This window comes from Leptidea sinapis, chromosome 15, assembly GCF_905404315.1.
Source record: "Leptidea sinapis chromosome 15, ilLepSina1.1, whole genome shotgun sequence".
Taxonomy (NCBI): domain Eukaryota; kingdom Metazoa; phylum Arthropoda; class Insecta; order Lepidoptera; family Pieridae; genus Leptidea; species Leptidea sinapis.
The window spans coordinates 8,889,982-8,913,818 of NC_066279.1; the positions used below are offsets into that span (position 1 = coordinate 8,889,982).

General features: G+C 35.3%; 1 protein-coding gene across 1 annotated transcript in view; it reads left to right on the forward strand.

Moving 5' to 3' along the window:
- The window catches only part of LOC126968190 (doublesex- and mab-3-related transcription factor dmd-4), a 45,369-nt gene that overhangs the window by 15,713 nt on the left and 5,819 nt on the right, over positions 1–23,837 (forward strand). Inside the window, exons 3-6 of the mRNA XM_050813048.1 lie at positions 14,106–14,279; positions 19,940–20,034; positions 22,075–22,261; positions 22,543–22,545. Coding sequence (XP_050669005.1) covers positions 14,106–14,279; positions 19,940–20,034; positions 22,075–22,261; positions 22,543–22,545 — 459 coding nt within the window. The remainder of the gene's footprint in view (positions 1–14,105; positions 14,280–19,939; positions 20,035–22,074; positions 22,262–22,542; positions 22,546–23,837) is intronic.

A 23,837-nucleotide genomic window follows, 5' to 3' on the forward strand; every position in this document is an offset into this window, starting at 1 on the left:
TTACAGGCTTCAATACTATACTTACTATTCCCACGTCATTCACAATTTCATATAGCGTAGGTAACTACTGAACAACTTTGTTACCATGCAGGCTCAATCCGCTGAGTGTTCATCATTTATAGGGCTTCGTCCCTCAAAAGGAATAAACGAAACCCTTATACGATCACTTTATGGTCTGTCCGTCCATCTTTAAGGCCCTTTATCTGGGGGACGAGTGTATGTATCGAGTTGAAATTGAATATGAAAGAATATTAATGAAGAGAACTATGAAATTTGGCAAGTATGGTATTGTTATACAACAAGTAAACTATATATTTGTAATTAAATCATAAAATATAAAAAACAGGGTCTTTATCCAAGGAACGGCGGTCAAATTATTGTATTGAGTTAACCGTATATAAGGATATCGTATGAAAGGGCTTCATTGGCACAAGCTTAAACAGATTTTTAATTATTTTATCATGAATAATTTTCAATTTTTGACGAAGAATGAAATAATGTCTTCCCTTTTTTAAATGTACAGGTAGGTACTTAGGGTAGGTACCCAGGTAGTAGGCAGGTCAATAATATGTACGGAACCCTTGTTAGGTAAGTCCGACTCGCACTTGTCTGTTTTTTTTTAAATAACCCCAAAACAGTTATTATGAACTCTATAGAAAAATTCATGAATTGCAAGAGAAAAAGCGGTGGCAGAAATATATCTACCACCAAGAAGGTGGTGATATTATGGCAAATATTGATAACGCAAGTACTTTATTCAATATAGTTACTAAGATCATTAAGAGCAGTCGTTATTTGGCGAACATTTTCATTCATAAACTTCTATCAGTCTTACTGAGTGACAGGTACGATCTGTTTATCTCCAATGTTACGCTCGCCGGCACATCACTTGACGTTGCGTATTCAGTGTGATCGTCCATATGTTTGTGTACAATCCAAATAAAGCAAGCACGAGATGTACTCATGGATGATGGACGCCAGCTAGTGATTGCAATACTGCCGATACGTGCTAAATGCGTACTTATCTTGTTGACAAGTAAATGTTCTACTCGTGGTGTTTTACGGCAAATATCGGATTATTCGAATAATAATCGGTAAACACCCAACGCCAAGAGTGAAGTGACAGTTCATCTCGACCATTCGGCTTTGAATTGGAACATTCGAATCTTAAAAGTCAAGCTACGAACTAAAATAAGAGGGCCTATCATCAACTTTTATGCCACTAAAATGAGTACCATGAAGTGCGTTTTACTAAATGGCGTTTGGATCGCTTAAGAATAATGAACGAAATAAATTTGCCTGTGGTCCGCGGTGTCTGAAAGAGATGACGCTCTACAGTCGTTGATAAGTTTGTCTCTCTTATTCGAGCCATATGCGTTGCGTTTCGAAACCTAAAATGGGATGATTTTAGCGGTTATTTTGCGTAGAAAATACTAAAAATAGATTATATTATGTGAAATTTCGCACCCAAATAAAGGCGGCTCTGAATATTTAAGCCCATTCATCTCTGCCTGAGCGGATTTTTTTGAGTAAAACTTATTAAGATGTGGTCAATTGAATTAACTTGGTCTTAGAAAAATTCAATTCGATTGAATAATAATTGCGATTCAATTGACGAAACGAGACCTTGGGGCCTACCATGAACTATTTTGTTCATGGTAGGCCCAAGGTCTCGTTTGGATCGCAATTTAAAAATGACATAGACGGTGACTCTATTACAGGGCACGTCCCTGTAATAGTCACCGTCTATGTCATTGGTTTTTTAGTTAACTATGCAGTGTTGGATTAAAGTAGCGCAGGGCCCGGAGCAAATTGTTTCAAAGAGCTCTTCATCTATATTGGAAATATTCGCTTATGAGTGTCCGACTTGTCTGAGTTTCACATTTTTGTAAGATCAAGTTAATTCAATAGACCACATCTTAATAAGTTTTACTCAAATTCAAATTTTAAATTCAAATTCAAATATTTTTATTCAAAATAGGATGTGAAATCACTTATTGAAAGTCAAAAAAAAAACTACCACCCATTCCAAAGTGAATGTCTCAGGCCTGAGAAGAATGGGCGCAACAAACTCAGCGGGCTTTTTTTTTCATCAAAAATATGTTTTACAATTAAAGTAACATTTGCAAAGTAATATTGTACAATTAAACTTATTATTTAATAGCCTGAGGGCGGCCGCTCCATTCCCAATCTGTGATATCATTAAGAAAGTCATTTATGTTATAGTAAGCTTTACCACACAAACGTTTTTTAACAATTCTTTTGAATAACGTAACACCTTTGTTTTGAACACTTTCTGGGATCTTGTTGTAAAAGTATATACATCGCCCCACAAAAGACTTACTAACTCGACTAAGCCGAGTAGTAGGCATCATCAGTTTATGTCTGTTCCTGGTGTTAACATTATGGTTATGACAGTTTCTGGCAAATTCACTTATGTGCCTATGAACATACATTACATTATCAAGAATATATTGAGAAGCAACAGTCAAGATCTTAATTTCTTTGAATTTTTCTCTCAATGATTCTCTAGGACCTAGGTTATAAATAGCGCGAATAGCCCTCTTCTGCAGTACAAATATTGTATTAATATCAGCAGCGTTGCCCCATAGCAATATACCATCCAAAAAAATCCGCTCAGGCAGAGATGAATGGGCTGAAATATTCAGGGTCGCCTTTATTTGGGTGCGAAATTTCACATAATATAATCTAAAACAAAACGAGCTTAAGACTTCAAAAAAGGGCGTTCACCATTATGAAAGACTGACATAATTATTGTTACTGCAATGAATTAGAGCTTAAAAAAATATAAAATTATTTAAGTATTGGTTCCTGTTCTACTTAGTCTAGCCATACATACTGTTACAATTAAAAATAAACAAAATATTACACTTGAATTTGGAATCTGTCATTTTTATATGATTGTTTATTGATTTTTCTCATTTTGACGCTAGTACATTGTACAATATTTTGCGATATTAAAATGGAGTGGGGTGATAAAGAGACAGAAAACTGTTCGGCGATCTCTGTTTTCGTTGGACGTCAGGAAGTCGAGCGGGCCGAATGGCATTTCTCCAATCGTGCTTAGAACGTGTGCCCCAGAGTTCACGCCAGTGCTAACGCGTTTATTCCGGCACTCTCATTAAAAAGGCGTAGTCACTGACTCATGGAAGTCAGCCCTTGTCCATCCGATCCAAAAAAAGGAGACAGTTCGGATCCGACAAACTACAGGCCTATAGCTATTACATCCCTGCTCTCCAAAATCATGGAGAGCATAATTAACCGCCAGCTCTTGTTATACCAAGAAGGTCACCAGTTGATCAACGACCGACAGTACGGCTTTCCCCATGGTCGGTCGGCAGGTGATCTTCTGGTATACCTAACACATAGATCGGCGGCGGCTATTGAAAGCAAGGGGGAAGGCCTGGCAGTTAGCCTGGATATAGCGAAGGCCTTCGATCGTGTATGGCACAAGGCGCTCTTCTCAAAACTTCCTCCATTTGGGCTTCCCGAGAGCTTATGCAAGTGGACCTCCAGCTTCCTCCTGGAGTAAATTGAACCTTGTCCAATTTAACCCCCAGATGATTCAAGTTTGCGCGTTTACTATTAAAAATCCAATTTGTCGTATCACCGCTCTTCGACAAAACTTCCCTTAAAGCCTCGCCTAGCATTGGAATACTGGGTCTCGAAATCAATAGAGAATTAATAGAGCACGGCAATACTTCAAGCCGGCCCACATTCTGGCGCTCTACAAAGTGCAAGTCCGGCAACACATGGAGTATTGCTGTCATCTCTAGTTTGGCGCACCCCAGTATCAGCTCGATCCATTTGACCGCGTGCAACGTAGAACAGCTCGAATTGTCGGGGACCCAGTGCTCTGTGAACGGCTGGATCACTTGGCGTTGCGTAGAGATGTCTTGGTCATCAGAGCTGAAGACTGGCCGTCGACTTGTCCCGACCTTGATCCGCTGGATTATGATTTATAATCAGTTTTAGAGAGTACGGTTTGCTCTAAACGCTATGATCTAAAAGAATCCGTACGATTGGCAGTGAAGAATTTTCTCATGGAAAGAGTGCGTGCTTCTATTGCTGGCCTCAATGTTTTAAGGACTATATTGCAGCAAGTGGAGACCACTTCGAATAAGCTTTTTATAATTTAACTTGTGTTATATTTAGTATTAAGAGTGATCTCTAGTTACTAAAACATTTTCTATTTCATAAACAGTACTTTTTAATAAAAAATTGATATAATAATACAATTTATAAAGTGGAAGGCTCGAGTTATTCTTGTATCGTAGGAGTGTTTTGACTTTTTTTTATCTATCCTATCATATCCTGGTAATACTATTTATAATAGGTATAAAGTTAATACAATGAAAATATTGTATCGACGTTGTATTCAGCGTGTTTTAATACGTGTGTAAGATTTCAAATAAATTGGATGTCTTGAAAAGGGAGAAAATACCATTGAAAGTTGCCACAACCACAGAACACATATCAAGTTCCGGTACCAAAGAATATGTAATGGTTCAAGTACGTTACATGCAAGGTGCGGGCGAAAGTAATTATATATACGTGGTGTATTAGAAAGAATAAGCGATTTTAGCAGATAGCGTTACATTTGGAATGATGGGTATTGAACGTTTTTGGTTTTACCCGCGTCTTTTATATTTTGTCATGATATTGTGGTTTGTTTATAAGACATACTAAGCATAAAACATCGCCGACTTTATTTTAAGTTCAATTAAGTTTCTATTATTATGGAACATTGCTAAACGCGGATAAAGCTATTTCTTTTACCTTACTTAACAAAAATCAGTAGTGTATTGTAGTATTACACATGAAAGTGGTATAAATATAATATAACCATGCCAAAAATAATACAAAATTTTCGAAGAATGAAATTGCAAAAAGTAGAACTGTCAATAGTAATATTATAAAGGTACTTTCTTTAAGATAATCATTATTACTACACTATACAATAACATTATAATACATAAATTAAGTATTCTTACTAGGAAAATTTTACCACCTTAGTTTAAGAATACCCATTAGTACCCTAAAGTGCTTATACTTTTCTTTAGTGGAATCCATAATTGAATATGCGCTTGATAGCTATGGGCTTACTTTTAAAACATATATCGATAGACTCGAATCTCTTCAAATGCGATTTTTAAAATTTCTCGTCACCAAAAAAGGTAAAAATAATTGTAAAAATGATTATAGAGAATTATTTAAAATGTGTTAAGTATTGCCAGTAAGCTTAAAACATAAGTATTTATTAGCCATTAACAATCATGGCAATCAAGAACATAACCCAATTATGCACAACCACGATACTCGGTTGATGTCCGCTGGTAAGTTAAAGGTACCTAGAACCAATAACTACTACGGGGATAGAACTCTGAAAAAACGCCTACCTTATCTACAGCTTGCCTGAGGACATCTGCCTAGAAACCAGTAAAAGAAAATTTAAAACTAAACTTAAGAAATATTTATTGCCAACACTGCCTTAAAATTAAAATTAGATTTTTATTATATTTTTATCAATATATGTTAATTACACTTGTATAAAATCAATGTTCTGATAAGCATTAATGAGACTTGATCCTGCAGACAAACTGTCCAAACAGCGGGACTATGTTAGCTTTTAAGATTCTTTCTGTAAATGATTAATAGTATAAATAAAGAAATAATAATAATAATTGAAGGTACGTTTGTATTTCATACTATTTTTTTCATTAATATTTATTTAATGATTAGGAGTATGTAAGACGAGCTGCAGCCCGTTATCTTCGATATCAATATGCCTAATTCTGAAATAACACGAAGCGAGGCGTTAATGTGTTTTAATGTGGTGAAATCGAGAACAGCTAATGCGGCGCGCCGGTTTATTTGAACAAGTGGCACATGTTTACAGAAGACGCCGGATGAAACATTGATCGGTTTGTACAGTAATGCATCGATGTCCCACCACTCTAACCTGACGCGATTCTGTGTCTCGCCTGTCTTTTTATCATTTTTAATTTTAAGTTCTTTTCAAATCTCGGATATTGTTACAGAGATAACTAATTTTATATATTAATAACTTGGATTTTGTTATAAACCAGCACAACTAACACACGCTGGCTTGAGACTAAGTCTAGTCATGTCAAAAATATGATTATTTTTATTTGACAAAAAATTACACTAATTATGAAAGCTGTAGATCGAAATAGGCTCCTAACTCTTTCTGGGAGAAGTAGAGTAGTAGCAGTAGTCTGATATCTGGTAGGATATATAATGAGTACAGAGTACGTATAGAACGTGTCACATTGAGAATTCATAGCTAGAATATATTTTTACCTGTCAGACTTTCAGAAATGACCGACTTTTATTGTTAGGGGTATCACCAATCAGAATATATTATATTTAGTTCAGAAATAAAAACTCGTAATCAAAAAGTTCTACTAATTCGCCTGCTTCCATTTACATACTCTATCAGTGTTAATATTTATTAATCTATAATAGATTTTAAAATATACATACATGAACAAAAGTAATATATGTAATGGTTGCCAACCATAATATCATATTTTAGACTAGCTTTTTAGCTTCGATTAGCTTCTATTTACTTTTTAATAGTAATATTATCGCTTCTGAAACGTGAGCCTAACCCCCTTATTCATAATGGTCCACTAACTAAAAACAGCCGCTAAGGAGTGTTTTTTCTCAATCTGACTTAGGTCAATAGAAGAAGCCAGAGTGAGAATTAGCAATGCTTTAAGTTAGCAGACTATTATGAAGAAGGGGTAAATATTTTACTATTGCCACTTATTTAAATCGCAAAACCTTTAGCTTTGTACAAAATATTGTACTTGATGTATGCAAGGTGATTTAAAAGAACAAGTCAACATTTACTTGAGTATGTCAAAAAGTATATATCCTTCGGCGTATCTTTTATATTGATCAGGAAAATATTTGTTAAAATTCACTCATAATTACCTAAACACGAGTTTTAATAGTTTTAAATAGTAGTTTATACACCAAGGGAGTAAAGTACAGTCGCCATTAGGTCATGGGCTTCATATTGGATCGTGAACGTAGGAAGGACTCTTCGTTCGGGAGTTGTGTAGAGTCACAGTCCAGGTTGGCGCGAGTAGTTCCCGCGGTGTGCGATCTCTCTGAATGCCAAGCAACTTGCAGTTAATTTAAATAACGCCAGGTTACTGACTTTATAATACAGGTACTCGTTAAATTTTTTATTTTTTTTTAAGTTTGTGCGCAATTTTCTCAATTTTTTAAGCGAAGTATGAAAAAGAAACCTCTACAAAGTATTACAAAACATTAAAAAAAAATGAATGAAATCGGTAAAGCTGTTCTCAAGTTATACAGTGGCCAGGAGAATTAGGGGTTCATTTTTACATATAACTCTTGAAGGACGATTCAGGGCGTTTAATTTTATCTTATTCTGCATTGACCAATCATCATAATTAAAGTTTTAGGTATAATATTTATTTATTTATCTAACATTTTAGGTACCAACCTGTCTTTTATCTTACGGTAGTTGATTATTAGACCAGGGTCGATCATATTTGAAACCAAAAAAATTAAATAAAAAGATCTACAACTTTTGTTTTCACACTTTTCACATGGACTTGTATTTTCCCCGGAACCGTTTTTTACCCTTAAACACCCCCACGTTTCCACTTCCCGACTTCAGATCTCCCATTATTTTATTTTCCTCGCATTTTTGTTATATTCTCTTCCTCTTCTGTTAGTTTTCATCCCATTATTTTTTTTTCACTTTTTATCATTTTCAGTACTGGTCTATATTATTGATCCCGGAATCGTCAATTTTAATAACATTTTTAGAAATTTACTATACAGTTTTAGTTACACTTAGTTTAATTAAGTATACCTAATTATAAATATACTACATATTAGGAGAATAAATCGCACCCACTATGTTTTTTTTAATAAACTCCGAAGGAAAACTCTTGAAAACAACTAGCTCTTGACGACATTTTCTTATATAAGTAACGTAAAAATATTTGAATGTTTCTTAAACACTTAACCAAATTCTCTGCAATGTCATCTTTTTCTTTTTTTATGTTCTATTTATGGTGGCAAGATTCGATGCCATTCGAACAGAAAATTACATTTTCGAATAAGGTCTCTTTATACAGACAATATTCTATAAAAAAAAAACTATTGTATTATTATAATATCTATTAAGAATTCTGGGCACAGACAAGATTTGATTTGAAGGGATCAGATTTTGTTGACATTTCCAATGAGGCGGGAAATAGCCCGCGAGTCCATTGAGTTATATCTCCCTCGGGAGTCCGCAGCTCAAACATAAACACTCTTTGTTTGTCATTGATTTTCCGATAAATTAATTTACTTCAGTATCAAATTACCTATCTGCGTTTGTAAATAGGGAATAGATCAGGACACATGTTGTGTTCATCACCTTAGATATTTTATACGTCTAGATAGAGTCTCTTTCTGTAAGACAACTGATAATAACAGGCAGGAATATTGGTTCAGTGTGCGTGACAAGCTACGTCTTACACTCGGAATTTGTATGTGTTAGTGTGCGTGCATTGCTCAAAATAGAGGTTAACTCTAAACTCAATTTTTTTCGACGTGTTCACAGCTGTCATATTCTAACTAGATGTATAACTGATCTAAGTTTTGGCATAGATACACTGTCACAGCTGTGAACACGTCGAATAAAAAAGCGGCGAACTGGTAACCTCTATTTTCAGCAACGCAAGCACACTAAAACAATGTGACAGACATATGGACAGTGAAAGGCATAGCACACTAAAGTGATTAACCTGGCCTGTTGTGATGCGTTGCCTAACAACAAGATGCTCTATACATAATAAATTATTTCAAATGGTACCTACTGTCTTTCTTATTTCTGATTGTAATATTGTCAATTATCTAGAAGTTAGATTAATTAATTAATTAAATTTGAATAGAAGAATTCTAAAATTAAAAAATAAAATTAATACTAATACTGTCTGCTTTTTTATTTTTTATACGCTTTATATTAGCTTCACCTGTATGTTTGTATGTATGTTTGTAACCGACTTCTTTGGGCGCGATTTTGATCTACTTTAAACGGCTAGATTTCGTTCAAACTTTGTAGATTTATCGAGGATCGATGACATTACACTAATTTGACTAAAAAATGAAAAATAAATAATAGTTATAAAAACTAAAAGGATGCTTTATTTGAAATTCAACTAAAAAATAGAAAATAAATTTAAATTGAAAATAGTGTAAAAAAATATATTTTATTGTAAAAAAAAAGCGTGGGGTGTTAAGAAGAATTATTATTTTAATAATAACTTAAAAAGCACCCCACGCTTTTTTTACTCACACTATTGTCAATTTAAATTTATTTTCTATTTTTTAGTTGAATTTTATATAAAGCGTGCTTGTTAGTTTTTTTTAAGAATTTTTTTTAAAAGTAACTGAATAATTTTCATTCCTCAACCGAGTATATATAAGAAAGCAACAAAATAAAAAACCACTTACTAGATTTCGTTCAAACCAATTTTCGGTAGAAGTTTGCATGGTATTGTATATCATATATTTTTTTAAGTTTTATCATTCTCTTATTTTTAACCGACTTCAAAAACGGAGGAGGTTCTCAATTCGTCGGATGTTTTTTTAAGTTTGTTATCTCAGAACTTTCGACTGGGTAAACCGATTTTGATAATTATTTTTTTATTTGAAAGCTGGTGCTTCCCGTGTGGTCCCTCCCATTGCAACTTATTACCGCGCCAACCGATTTCGATGATTCTTTTTTATTGGAAAGGATGTACTTCAAATGTAGTTTGATGAGAGTTTGGTTAGGTTCTGATTATGGGATCCATGACAAAGTAACGGAACTCTTCATTTCTTAGAAGCATTATAACTATACTAGGCCGAATCTTTTTTATGCTATCCGGATATTTGAGTCACCTACCATAACGTCGTTATGGTCAAGTAATTGTCGTAGTCAAATTTGATGATCAATTGAACTCCTTAACGACTTACAGTACGGGTGCGATCTGTAGCAGAATTTCTAACTGTATGTAATATTTTTTTTGTAAATGCGCTTACGTTCATTGCTGCATTGTAAAATTTAGTATCTACATCAATATGTGTACATATTTAGAAATTATTAGTTAGTGTACTTTAGATTCACTAAAAATAAAAATAAAAATTAACAAAAAACAACCGAAATTAATACTCTCAATCACTATTCCAAAACAATAGATATAAAAAATAATATGCACTAAAAAGTATACAAAAAATATAGTATTTTATACAATCTAATTCTAGTTACGATTATTGTTATTTTTGGAGTCGGTGTCAGTCAAGGTAGGTTTGTAACTACATATATAGTTATAGGTGAGATGTGCTTGAGTCGTGAGGAGACCAGAGGCGAGAGCAGGGGGGCCGCGGCGAGAGGACACCGATTCCAAAAATTACAATAATCGTAACTAGAATTAGGTTAACTAATTAGATTGTATAAAATATGCAATTATTTTTATACTTCATAGTGCATATTATTATATCTATTGTTTTGGAATAATGTTTTAAAGCCACTTTGGAAGTTTCTCTCGCACAAACTATTCAGCTTAGAAAAAAATTATATTACTAACCTGAATATCATTTTGATGACGTATCCATAGATACCCTACCCCATATACGCATACGGTATGATGAAAACATTTTTCAGTTTAACCCCCAAAATTTAATGTTTATTTTTCTATTTTTGTGTGAAAATCTTAATGCTGTTCTCAGAATACATCGACTTACCAAGTTTCAACAATATAGCTCTTATAGTTAATAGTTATGCACACGAAAGATACTGTAAGTATCAAGTAGGAAGCTTCCCTGACTATTCCCGCGATGGTGTCCGTACGTCTTTATGTGTGCGTGCGCGTGTGTGTGTTTGTGTGGATGTATGTAAACCCCTTCTAAGTTTTGAACGGCTCTACCGAATTCAACGCGGTTGGCGCCATTCGAGAGCTTGACCAAACTTAGATTTTGAATACAATTCGGACTGATTCGGACCGGTTGCAAAGAATATATAATACTACAAGTACGGAAGCCTCACTCCGCAAAATCTATTAAAGAAATAAGGACTCTTGCGGTCATAAAATAAGGTGTAATTCAGATCGCACAACGCTACTTACCTACATTTTTATTCCCCTAGAAGTTGCCTCTCTTTCTATCGCGTGACTTTTACCTCTTCTGACGACATTAGGGTTGACTTCTTTACCTAAAACTGTACCTAACTAGTATAAGGTCATCTTATAAAAATAGCTCAGTTTTTGCAATAGTTATTTTCAATCAATATTCTTTCGTTGTCAAACCTACATTAGTTGCAGATAGTAATGTATGCGTTGAACACCACAACATAGTTATGGTCGTAGGGTGGCTATCAGTAGTGATATGGTGGTATTGATGGCGATTTAATAAAACTAATTCAATTCTAACACTATGACAGTTTAATATACTTTAACAATTCACACACACATTAAGTAGACTGATACACATGAAGTTAAACCATTACAATATAGAAAGAAGGAGAAAACACAGTAATTAGAGGTACAGATATTACGACACGACAGTTGCAAAGTAGGTAAATCTTATAGACAAGCGACACGGGCTTCGCGGAGAATGATCAAGACACGACTACTGTACCGGCGCGGGCGCGGGTCGTTGAACGATATTCGTTCTGCGTAGGCGCAATATTCACCGGTTACAAGCGGTGGATTTCCACTGCACAATACTGAATATTGTATGTGGGATTATTGTTAATATTAATTTGTATGTTTGTGAATATTAATATTGTAGTTATTGTAGTGTAAGACAATATATATTATAGATAATAATAATTAGTAATAATAAATAGTAAATAGATAGTAATAACAGTTATGTGTTGTGTAAATGTATGTAGGTATAGTGTACGTGTTACTGTATGTATCGGCCACATAGTCAAACCTATCATGTCATATAGGAAGTAAATAGGTAGCTATCATGAATAGTAATTTCATTATAATAATAATCACTCTAAATTAGAAGATTGTAGGACCTAAGGACGCCTAAATTTTCTAAATTTGTTTTTTTTTGGAATAGTTTTTGACGGCATTACCCATCGACTGAAAACTGTGTGAAAATTTATTCATTCAAAGGTAATGGCGGTTTAAGAACTTATGAAATAGGGTTTTGTTTACCTTTTATCAGACTTTTGAGCTTGAAGAGCTCAACAACATAGAGCAGCTTACTCTTTAAGCTCGAGGAGCATACAATTAAAACAAGATATCCATTGATAGATCCATGTAACATCTATATATATAAAACAAAGTCGTGTTAGTTACACCATTTATAACTCAAGAACGGCTAGACCAATTTTTCTGTTGTTTGATTTTTTGGATTTCTCTTAGTCTGGAATAGAATAACAAGTAATAAAATATCGAAAAAAATCACGAAATAATATTATTATAACAAAAATTATATTCTGATACATTTTGTATGGATTGACATTTTCATGACATCTCGAGAATAGAAAGAATTCAATGAAGTTTTTTGTTAGTTTCACGCTACATGAGTAATTAAATACAACTGACAGTGCACGTTATGTTATTCAAGTTGACCGGTTGGTGTGTTTGTTTCGAGTTTCGATTAGCTTATTGTGCCGATATTATCACTAAAAATGTCACAACCAAGACGATCAAATTATTCCCGACAAAGACGTAATGCAACTAGAATTCGAAATATTGTGAATGAAAGGACTGATGAAGAACAAGAAATTGCAGGTAAAAAGAACCGCGTTAATGTGGATCGACGTCGTGCTATGAATCACAAGAGCAATGCGAGGCAGCCCGTAAAACGGATTGGATGGCAATACGAAATCGACCAGTAAAACCTCCGAGATCAACAACTAGATAATTTTCGACGCAGAAGAAGAAATTTATGAAGTACTGATTTGAATCGAGGAGCATTTCGATACGATTGTCTCGCATTCGCCCAGAGCATTCAAATCTTAAGGCCAATCCTAGAAAGTTTGTGGTCTGAATCTAGAAAATCCATTTCCCATGTTCAATTAATTATAAGTGGCATGTTCACGGGATGGTAGACCATCTGCGTTATTTGCTTTTGCGCATGATAATAAAACGGTAAATGTCGCCTATCACAAGGTGCTTCACTGAAGAGTGCAACCCATGCACCAAAATACACAGCCAATAAAGAATAATTAACGAACTTGATTTTTTTTTATTTCCTTATATTTCCTATCCTATTAAAATATTGAAATTAATTAAATCCAAAATCTGCTCATTTATTGCCTCTAAGGCGGAACAATGTTCGCCGGGTCAGCTAGTTATTTAATATTTTTGTAAACACAAACAAGTTCAGTACTAAGATTGTGTTTTCGATCATTTTAAATACTTTTATACGTTGAATCGCTCTACATCCACTGAGGTAACTGGGCACAGTTTTGAACTTGGGTGCTATGTTAGCAATTATATTTTATTTGGAAAAATTTTGCCATCCATCATTTTACTATCGTACAAAAAAAAACGCGCGGCTGCTAAATGCACCGAAAATATTATATTTTTTCATCATCATCAGCCGGAAGACGTCCACTGCTGGACTAAAGCTCAACGATCGGATTTGTGTTATACAAAAGATCTTCACGACGATCGCTCCTTCGCTGCCTCAATTAATTATATTAATATTCATCAGCTATTTCTTTACCATTCATTAAATAATAAAAAGATAAAGCACATTACTCTCCTTTCCGTCGCGCAGTCGGGTAACAAGAATGTGTTGAATGACTTTCTTAATGATACCACAGATTGGAAATGGAGCGACCGCCCTCAGGTTATTAAATAATAAGTTTAATTGTACAATGTTACTTTGTAAATGTTACTTTAATTGTAAAACATATTGCTAAAAAAGCCCGCTGAGTTTGTTGCGCCCATTCTTCTCAGGCCTGAGACATTCATTTTGGAATGGGTGGTAGTTTTTTTGACTTTCATTATGTGATGTCACATCCTATTTTGAATATAAATATTTGAATTTATAAAGAAAAAATTGAATTTGTTCAGGTGGCACTTAAGAGACAACAAGCAGCTGAAGATAAGATCGCCCTTCACTTAGCGTCTGTGGAAAGTGGTGCTGCCTTAGAAGCACTGCCTCCAGGAAGGATTTATGGAATGAGAGTTACTGGACCTTGCCAGAGTCCTGACCCTGAGCTGGATTCCACTTCTGATAGTCATACTGTAAGTGCAGTTAATTAAGATTTTTAAGATGCTTGCTTTTATTTAATGGGAATAAACAATAACGTTCTATATAGAACATATTATAAGGACATATCATTCGCTGTCTGATAGCGGAACGGTAAAAGTGTGCTTAAAACAGACAATTTTTTTTTTAAGTACGAGCTCGAGGTTCGGCTCCACACAACTCCAAAAATAGTTTTGACGCATCGACGCGCTGCTTTTTCTGAACATTCTCGGTACCTATCTTGCACTGACTTTTGTCATACCCAGTTGGTCATTTAGAATTCGCAAAATGATACTCCAATTAATGCAGATAACTGTTTTTTCCTCCAGTTCTAATTTTCCAAATATTTCGACAATTTGTGGCCTCAACTGGCCGTCCTGAGCGTGGGTCGTCTTCAATCGAATACCGACCATGTTTAAAAAGACCGTGATATTAAAAAGACCACTTATGCATCATTGATTTATCGGGGCGCTGATCCCCATAAACGGTTTCTTCTCATTTAAAATAGTTTGACCGTTTTTTCCTTTTTTGGTAAGGAATTTCATCACAGCACGGTGTTCAATGTTCTGCATAGTTTCTGTTTTCTTCCGGATTGACTTGTTTACCACGTGAGTAAAAAAAAAAAAAATTCAAATTCAAGATTTCTATATTTGGTATTAAATACATTTTACAAAATTACTTAAATCTACTTATTAAAGCAATTTACAATTAAGCCTTATATATGTAGGTATCAGAAAACTTATTTCTACAACCCTATCTACGTATTGAGGGATAAAACTTTATTATGCTTCAAAACTAATACATGAGGTATGTGGGGGGGGGAATCCAGGAAACTGGGAAAACCTGGCTATTTGCTATTGATATAACGTAATATTAATCGTAACCTAACACTTAACCTAACTTAAGACTAATGACTAGAACTTAAAACTAACTTAAAACTAAGGTAAATAAATACATAGATATGTATACATACATATATAACATAAATATAAGAGGGGGGGGGGGGAGGGGGGGATCTTGGGAAAGGGAAGGAGGGAGAGGGAATAGGAGGCCAGTTTTCGCCGTTATTTAATTCTTATAACTAAACCAATTTACAATATATTGGTTTTACATTTATTCAGACCTAGCTAGAACTCTGTGTGCGTGAGTGTGTGTTTGTCTATACGCTAGTGTTCTGTGAGCTCTAACCAGTTGTGATGTGGTAATGCATGTTTATAACGTTTTATGCTGAGGCAGTACTCTGTGAGTGACTTACGACTACAAGTCGACCGGAGGGCGGGGTTTATTCCGTCCTTCAGTCGGCGTAGCCCTCTGTAGAAGTTATGAGATATCTCTTGTATGTGTTGTTCTAGTGTTGGGATGTTTTTCTTTACATGAAGTCGTTTAAGATTTGTACGCGGGTGGGTCCGGTAGATGGTTTTAAGGGATCTATTTTGCACAGTTTGTAGTTTACGATAATTGTTTTGATTTGTGTTAATCCATACCGGACTTGCGTATGTCATGACCGGGCGTATGTACGACTGGTATAGTAGACGCTTGTTACTAGTTGAGAGAGTGGAATTCCTATAGAAAATGGGTCTCAACAGGCTCAAGGCAGTAAGTGCCTTAGAGCGGGCGTAATTAATATGAGGCGTGAAGGAAAGTTTCCGGTCGAGGATAAGTCCTAGGTATTTAGCCTGTGACTGCCATTCGACCGGGTGGTTATTAATATGTGGCTTTAAAGAGGTATTGAGTTTACGGGAAGTTTTGTATGAGAAAAGAACCGCCTCGGTCTTTGTGTCATTGATTTTAAGCTTCCACTTAGAGAAGTAGTTGCTTACACAATGTAGGGCTGTATTAAGGTGTGAGACTATAGATTTGATGTTCTTACTGCTGCACAGATAAGCTGTGTCATCAGCGTACAGGGCGAGGACCGTGTTCGGAGGTTTTGGGATGTCTCTCATATAGAGTAAAAATGCCCTCGGTGAGATGATGGAGCCCTGTGGAACACCTGCTACTACTGGATGTGGGGAGGATAAACTATTTTTGACTCTAACTCTAAGAAATCTATTCGTAAGGAATGATTTTATTATTCTACAATATTCAAAGGGGACTTGTGCTTCGAATAATTTGTGAACTAAGGCATCATGCCAGACGGTATCGAAGGCTTTCTCAAGGTCGAGTAGAACCATACCAGTCTGGTGTCTCAAGTTAAATTGGTGTGTTATATGTTCGACTACGCGCGCCAGTTGGTGAGTAGTCGCGTGTGACCTTCGGAAACCGAATTGTTCGTCAGGTAGGTTTGACTCTATAAGTGAGTTTATTCTATTATTAATTAAAATTTCTAATATTTTACTTTGTGTGCAAAGTAAACTAATTGGTCTGTAGTTCGCGGGGGAGGTGGGATCTTTTCCCGGTTTGTGTATCGCGGTGATTACTGCTATTTTCCAGGACGAGGGAAAATAGGTAAGACGAAGGCACGCATTAAATATATTAACTAGGGTGTCTATTGCTTTTGACGGGAGGTGTTTTAGAAGTATGTTCTGTATATCGTCGTGCCCGGGGGCTTTTCGCGGTTTACAGGTTTTTAGAATTAATTTGACTTCGCGAGGTACAACTGGCGTAGGTGCGGTCGGTCCGTTTATTTTGTAAAGGTGGTCTAGAGACCGCGACACCTCGCGTTCGGTGTCGGGGTCGCTCAGATCCACGGTGAGTCTATGCTGTCGCTCGAAGTGTGTACCTAGGGCCTCGGCCTTTTCAGCGTCCGACCGGGCGGGGCCCGAGGGGGTGCTGAAGCAGGGTAGAGGGGTGTGTACGTTTTTGAGGCGTCTCGCGAACTGCCAGAGGGAATTGTCGCGGGTGTCAAGCGATTCGAGCTTTTTGTTCCATTCGTTGGAAGTGAGAGATTTTATTTTAAAAGATATTTGGTTTTGAAGTGAATTAATAATCGTGTTAAACCGACGCGTATGGAGTCTCTGTGCGTGATGTCGGTATTGGTTTTTTAGTTTGATTTACCACGTGAGTGTTAACTGGAACTCAATATATATTAATGGTGAGTCCCCAATAAGTATGACACTAAGTGAGCACCCCTACCCCCACTCCATCCCCTCCATTCCACGAACTTTTGGACCTCCCCTCGTATGTCCCACTGATTACGCTGAGATTTTTGATCTGATTTTCGTGATTCTTTGATTTTTTAGTTATATTTACTTTGATGCGAAATATTTCCCATTTGGTCCGATAACAATTTGACGTAGTTTGGCCCAATAGTTTTCATTTTAACAATTTTCATGAATATTTTTGTTTATGTGGATGATGTTGTAATAGTTTGTCTGCTGCTTCTTTAGGAGTTTTCATTTAGATTGATTATTTATTATTATTATTATTAAACCCGTTTGCCGTTAAGAGGGTCTAAGGCTACCTGTCATTCGTACCTAACAAACGTTTTTCACGATATTTCAGTGTCTCACAAGAACGTGAAATAGGGGATCTATAGGGGATAGGGTTTAAGGCACGCGGACCCTTTCGCGTGCTTACCCATAGCTACTTAAACAATAATTACTATTTAATATATGACAATAAAAAGCAATGAAATCTTATAGTTTACCTGATTAATGAAACTTAAAAGTTAAAAATAAAAAAAAAACTACGTGTAAAAAACCGACTTCAAAGTCTGAAAAGTATAAAATTACTTAAATCTTTAATTTAAAACACCTATTATGCAAATCTTATACCTTTAATATTAATAAAATTCTATTATTTGTATGTGCTACCTATTGATTGATACGTTTGAAGTCAGTGCCAAGCCAAATGTAATAGCAGGTACCTACACTCGCCACGCGTGACTTTGAGCGGGATAGCTTCGTCTAGAACCAATCAACCCAAGCGGGCAGGTGTATTAAATTAAAATTAAATCTTTATTCAGGTACTTTATACTTTTCAGATTTTGAAGTCGTTTTTTTTAAACATAGTTTTTTTAAGAAGCAAAATATTTGAATTTGAATAGTTGACAATCCAGCGTAAAGATCGAAGGATGTCATTGATTCCTGTTGGTTCATCTCTCTGGCACGACCAGAGACATGAGAAGTATTATTGACCTTCGATAAGGCAGTATATGTTACAATAAAAGTAACCATGGATATTGTTTAAAAAATTCTTTCGTGAACATTGAAATTCGTGTATTTTTGATATACCATGCTATCGAACAAACTTAGGCTCATTTTCACCAGTACCACTACTGCTTAGGCAGTACAATGAAATAAATAAAGAAATAGTGAACATAGACATATTTTCCAATAGTCTACAAGAATTTAAACGTAATCTTCGGAAACTTAACAATAAATAAAAAACACTCGGTATTTATAGAAATAAATAAATAAATATCTTTTTTCCTTTTATATGTAATAATTAAACTTATGCAACTTAAAGTCTATAATCAACTTTAAATTGTTATTAAATTTTATTTTAAATTATATTGGTAATTAGTTAATAGTTAGTAATAATAAGTATGTAATAATTAATAATAGTTACAGCAGCAACTGTGAATGTTGTGTACATTTATTATTGGTACTCGCATCAGTAATGTAATTTCCTAGATAGTGTTATATGTAATTGTTATAGTGTGTACTGTTGATGTACCTTTTAATAAATAAATTAATAAATAAATAAATAAATTCCACGTTCAAAGACTCCGTTTCACTGATTGAGAAAGGTGTCGCTGATAGCTTCCTACTGATAAGTTCGTTTTCGGATTAGAGATTTCTTTTTTTTGTAGATAGTAAAATATTTTTACCAAATCAGTCACTTTAAAGGTCAGGGCTTCGGAAACAACAAATCTGTCGAATGAGCTTCCTTGTGCGGTGTTACCTTGGGTGGCGAGACGATACGACATGGGTAGCTTTAAAAAAGTTATGAAAACGCTTGATCCTAAAGGCCATCCCTGCAACTTGCTAATGCCATACCTAAACGGTTCAAGATTTTAATATGTGTTATTTCGAGCTCTTTGAACTGAAAGAGTTAGGTGTTCTTTTTTTTTCATTTTCGTACTTGTTTTGAGATTCCTCAAAATTTACCGGTCCAAAATCTATTAAAAATCTCAGTTTGGTCTATCAAGCCCTTTCGAATGGCGTAAACCGCGGTGAAATTGGCCGAGCCGTTCAAAAGTTATTAGAGGTACATACATGCCTATGGATAGGCACTCACACACATACATACAGACGTACGGACACCATCGCGGGAATAGTCAGGGAAGCTTCCTAGGACCTTAAAACGTCGAGATCTGATGAAAACTCGATCTTCGAAAAGCGGGGTACAACCAATAACTTCCGAATTTTTGAAAATTTTAAATTTTCTTAGCGTGAAGTCAAAAAGCGCGTATAGCTTCCTTAAAAGGCTTGCAACGCTCCTGTGATTCCTCTGGAGTTACAAGAGATTGTGGGCGGGAGTGATCGCCTAACACCAGGTGACCCGTACGCTCGTTTGTCCTCCTTCACCATAAAAAAAGAAGTTACGTACATACGTACTACTTATAATAATATAATCGACTTATTTCAGTCACCTCTCCCTTAGGAATTTATTAATATATAAGTAAGATTACTTTTTTGAGTATTAACACGAAGTCAGCTGTAGGAAAGTGTTTGTTTTAAGGGTGCATTCATAAAAGGCAGTTATATTCCAGGCAATTCATATTGACAGTGAAACAAGCGACTCCTTACCAGACTGCTGTGCTCCTACACCGGAATTGTCCAATCCTACTTCTGCCGTGAGAGCATGGTGAGCTTCTCCAGTTATTTGTTTTGTAAGAAATGTGACTGTGATATTACAAGGGCTTGCCACGTTACTAAGAAGTAAGTGTCTGGTGATCTACAGAAAATGGGATTTCTATTATATCTCAGACTTTTTTAAATTAGGCTTGATACTTTCATTTACTTCAATTGATATATAAGTGCCAAAGTCACGATGACTCATACTTCATAGTAGCCGTTTGTCCCTTTATGTGTTAGAAATATAGGTAGAGGTGGTCACGGCCTTATTATGGCTCGAAATCTGTCTTGGATAAGTTATTTTATTATTTATTATATTATATTATATTATATTATTATAATGAAATATATATTAACATTTTAGTATCCTACTCTAATAGTGTACTGTATCCGCAAGACTCCACGCAACGGGCCCAATTTTTGAAATACGCAAAGGGGTAAAACAGGGTGATCCTCTTTCCCCTAAACTTTTAACGGCAACTATAGAAGAAGTTTGTTTGGTGGTCAACAACCAAAATACTAATTTACGCTTTGCTGATGACATTCTTATTTTCGCTCCTACAGCAGCTTCACTCGAGTCCATGTTGCAACAACTAAGCAAGGCAAGCCTGGAGGTTGGATTTCATAATATGAATATGACTGAGACCAAAATCATGACCAACAGCAGAAAACATAAGATTGAAGGTGATGGGCCGGCCATGCAATGCGTGTACGAGTACATATATTTGCGCCAGGTAGCAAACTTGGAAAACAGGAGAAGAAAATAGAGAACGTCTGAAAGAGCTTCTGGTCTATGAAGCACTTTATGGAGGAAGATCTTCCCATGTTACTTAAATGCAAACTCGTCGACAAGTGCATCCTGTCCATCCTAATTTATGGTGCACCGATATGGACACAGAAAATAAGAAGTCCAAAATCCAGGTTGTCAGCGAGCTGCGGAGCGCAATATTCTGGGAGTCAAGCTCATCAATCGCATTAGAAATACGGAACAGCGCTCCAGAACTGGCATTGATAATATGGGAGAAAAAACCGCCAGGCTAAAGAGAAATTGGCCTAGGCATGTATGTCAGATGCACATAGAGTGGTCGGAGCTGGCACAGGACCGCGATAAATGGAGTAAAGCAGGAAAGGCTTTTGCCCAGCAGTGGGATCCGATTGGCTTTAAAAAAATAGAGAGCAATTTGGTCTAGAACGTATAATCTCCGCAAAACATAAAAATCGTAATTCAAAAATGTTTTGTAGGTTCCACAGGCGGCAGCTCAAATTAATATAAAATAAACTCGTATGAGCGAACAACTTTAATTTTTTCCTTTTCGAATGAATATTACTATAATTACCAATTCTGGGCCAGCTATCGTGTTTCAAATCGAAATCTTATAATATAGCATGGTTTATCAGATATATTTTTTGAAGTGAAGACATCTTGAGCGGCGTTGAACACTTTTTCTTGGGATGTGTAGGAAATGTTTAACTCGCGTCAGGATCACGTGTCCTGACGCCTGATCGAAAATTCGTAAGAGAGTTGTTGAAATTGTGGATGAAAGATAATTAGATAAAGAAATTATACGTCTAACTAATTATAGTTCAGCTATTTAACTTAATAATCATACGGTCATTGGACTAGTGGTTCACACAGGTCGAAGGATCGAATCTCAGCCGAGAAATATTTTAACAGTTTAATTATTTGGTTTTTAATCTTTCTTATTAGCGTGGACTCTCCCTAAGGCGATAGTTATACTTGTATTTTTTGTTACTTATTATTTTGTTATTTTTTTTATAAGTTATTATTTTCTTTCCTACTTCAGCTATCATAATTAATATGGTATCAGTTTTAGAGATTGGCGATCATGATGCTGGTAATGAAGATAGTGAAAGAGTCGTTGAAATTATGGATGAAAGAAAATGGAAGTAAAGTAATTCGTACGAAATTATTCCCTAACCATTCCAAAATATTCAAAAATGCACAACGTTAATGTTCAAGTTTGCACTTCTGCCGGCACTCCCGGTATTTTTTTTGACTTTGGGTTATTAAATATAATAATTATTACAGTGGATCAACTGATGAATGTAATGAGAGTGAGACAGTGAGCAGTGCAGGTCTGGAGATGCTCAGAAAACTGTTTCCTGGCAAGAAGCGGTCCGTCCTTGAGCTGGTACTGCGGCGATGTAACCACGACCTGCTCCGTGCTGTGGAACATTGTAATGCCATACAGGTATCATATTATTTATTTATTCATGTATAGGAAACAAACAGTATTATGATACTTAAATATTAATAAATAAATAATATATAATAATAATCTTAAAACTTACACTTTCACCAGTGAAGTTTCCAACAATTTATACGACACTTTTAGTTAACAGGTAAGCAACGGTAAGATAAAAACCACAAAACAAAAGTAATACAAATTAACAACTAATTACAAGCTATACAAGTTACACAATCAATCAATCACTTCCGCTCGAACCTCTTAAGTGACAGTACATATACGGTATTTTATTTTGTTTGTGTTTCGAGAAAGTTGCAAATTAAGTATAATCTATTTAAATAACTAGCTATCTTCTTTAATATTCAGTTTGAATTTAGAAATAAGTTTTAATTGCCACCGATCAGTGTATAACCACTCACCAGTTACTCACAACTATAAAGACGACATTCACCGGAACGTTCTTCTACGACCAGCTTTGAAAAGTGTGGCACTAAACAGAAACACTTCAAAATATAGCACAAAACGTAGAATAACATTAAAGAACTGCACAAATTGGAACTCAATACCGATATCAACAAACAACCAAGGTAAACTAAACCAAGTTTTCTCGTTGCAAATCAAATACTTTGTGCGACCACGTAAACTTTGAACTCAAGTTACTTAGGTATATTGAAAAATGTCGAAATTAATCAGATCTCCTGTAAATCGAAATGTACAGCATACTTTGTTCTTTGCTCTGATATAGCACAAACAAAAACTCATGAAACAGCGAGACAGCGCAGCAGCAAGAGACGCAGAGGATCCCCTGATAAGTCATGCACGACGGAGAATATCAAGAATATACTGGCGGAATGGAAGAATAACGAAAATTCTCTACTTAATAAACTGGTAAATGACGTAGCCGAAATCAAACAACAAAATACTAAAATAAAAGAATCTAACAAAGAAATTGAAAAAGCATTAGAATTCTTGAATTGTCAGTATGAAGCTATGAGAAAGAAAATGGAATTATTAGAAAGTGAACGCAAAGAGCATATTTCACAAATCGAAATTCTTGAACAAAAAGTAGAAGAATTAAACCGTACACTGAAATCATCATCTATCGAAATAAGAAATATGCCTTCTATGAAAAACTATGAAAATAAGGATGAGCTGTCCAGTATCGTAGTTAAAACCTCTAAGGCTCTAAATGAACATATAGAGAAACGAGAACTAAAAGATATATACGTAATACGTGGCAAAGGAGGTAACAATACCATTGCGGCTGAATTCATATCTAATATAGTAAAACATAATGTCATCAAAGGTGTAAAATTGTATGATAAACAACACCCCAACTCTCGCTTGAATACTTCTGTTATAGGACTAGACGGTGATAAAAAACCTATCTATATATCTGAGGCACTTACTCACAAAGCACGAAGACTATTCTATCTAGCGCGTGACTTAGCCAAGACAGAAGAATTTAAGTACTACTATTGGGTAAGTAACGGTAAAATATTTTTGAGGAAAACCGATCAATCGCAACACATGGAAATCAAAAACGAATTTCAGTTAATCAGTCTCAGAAGCAAAAAGTGACTAGATTCGATTTTGTTAAATA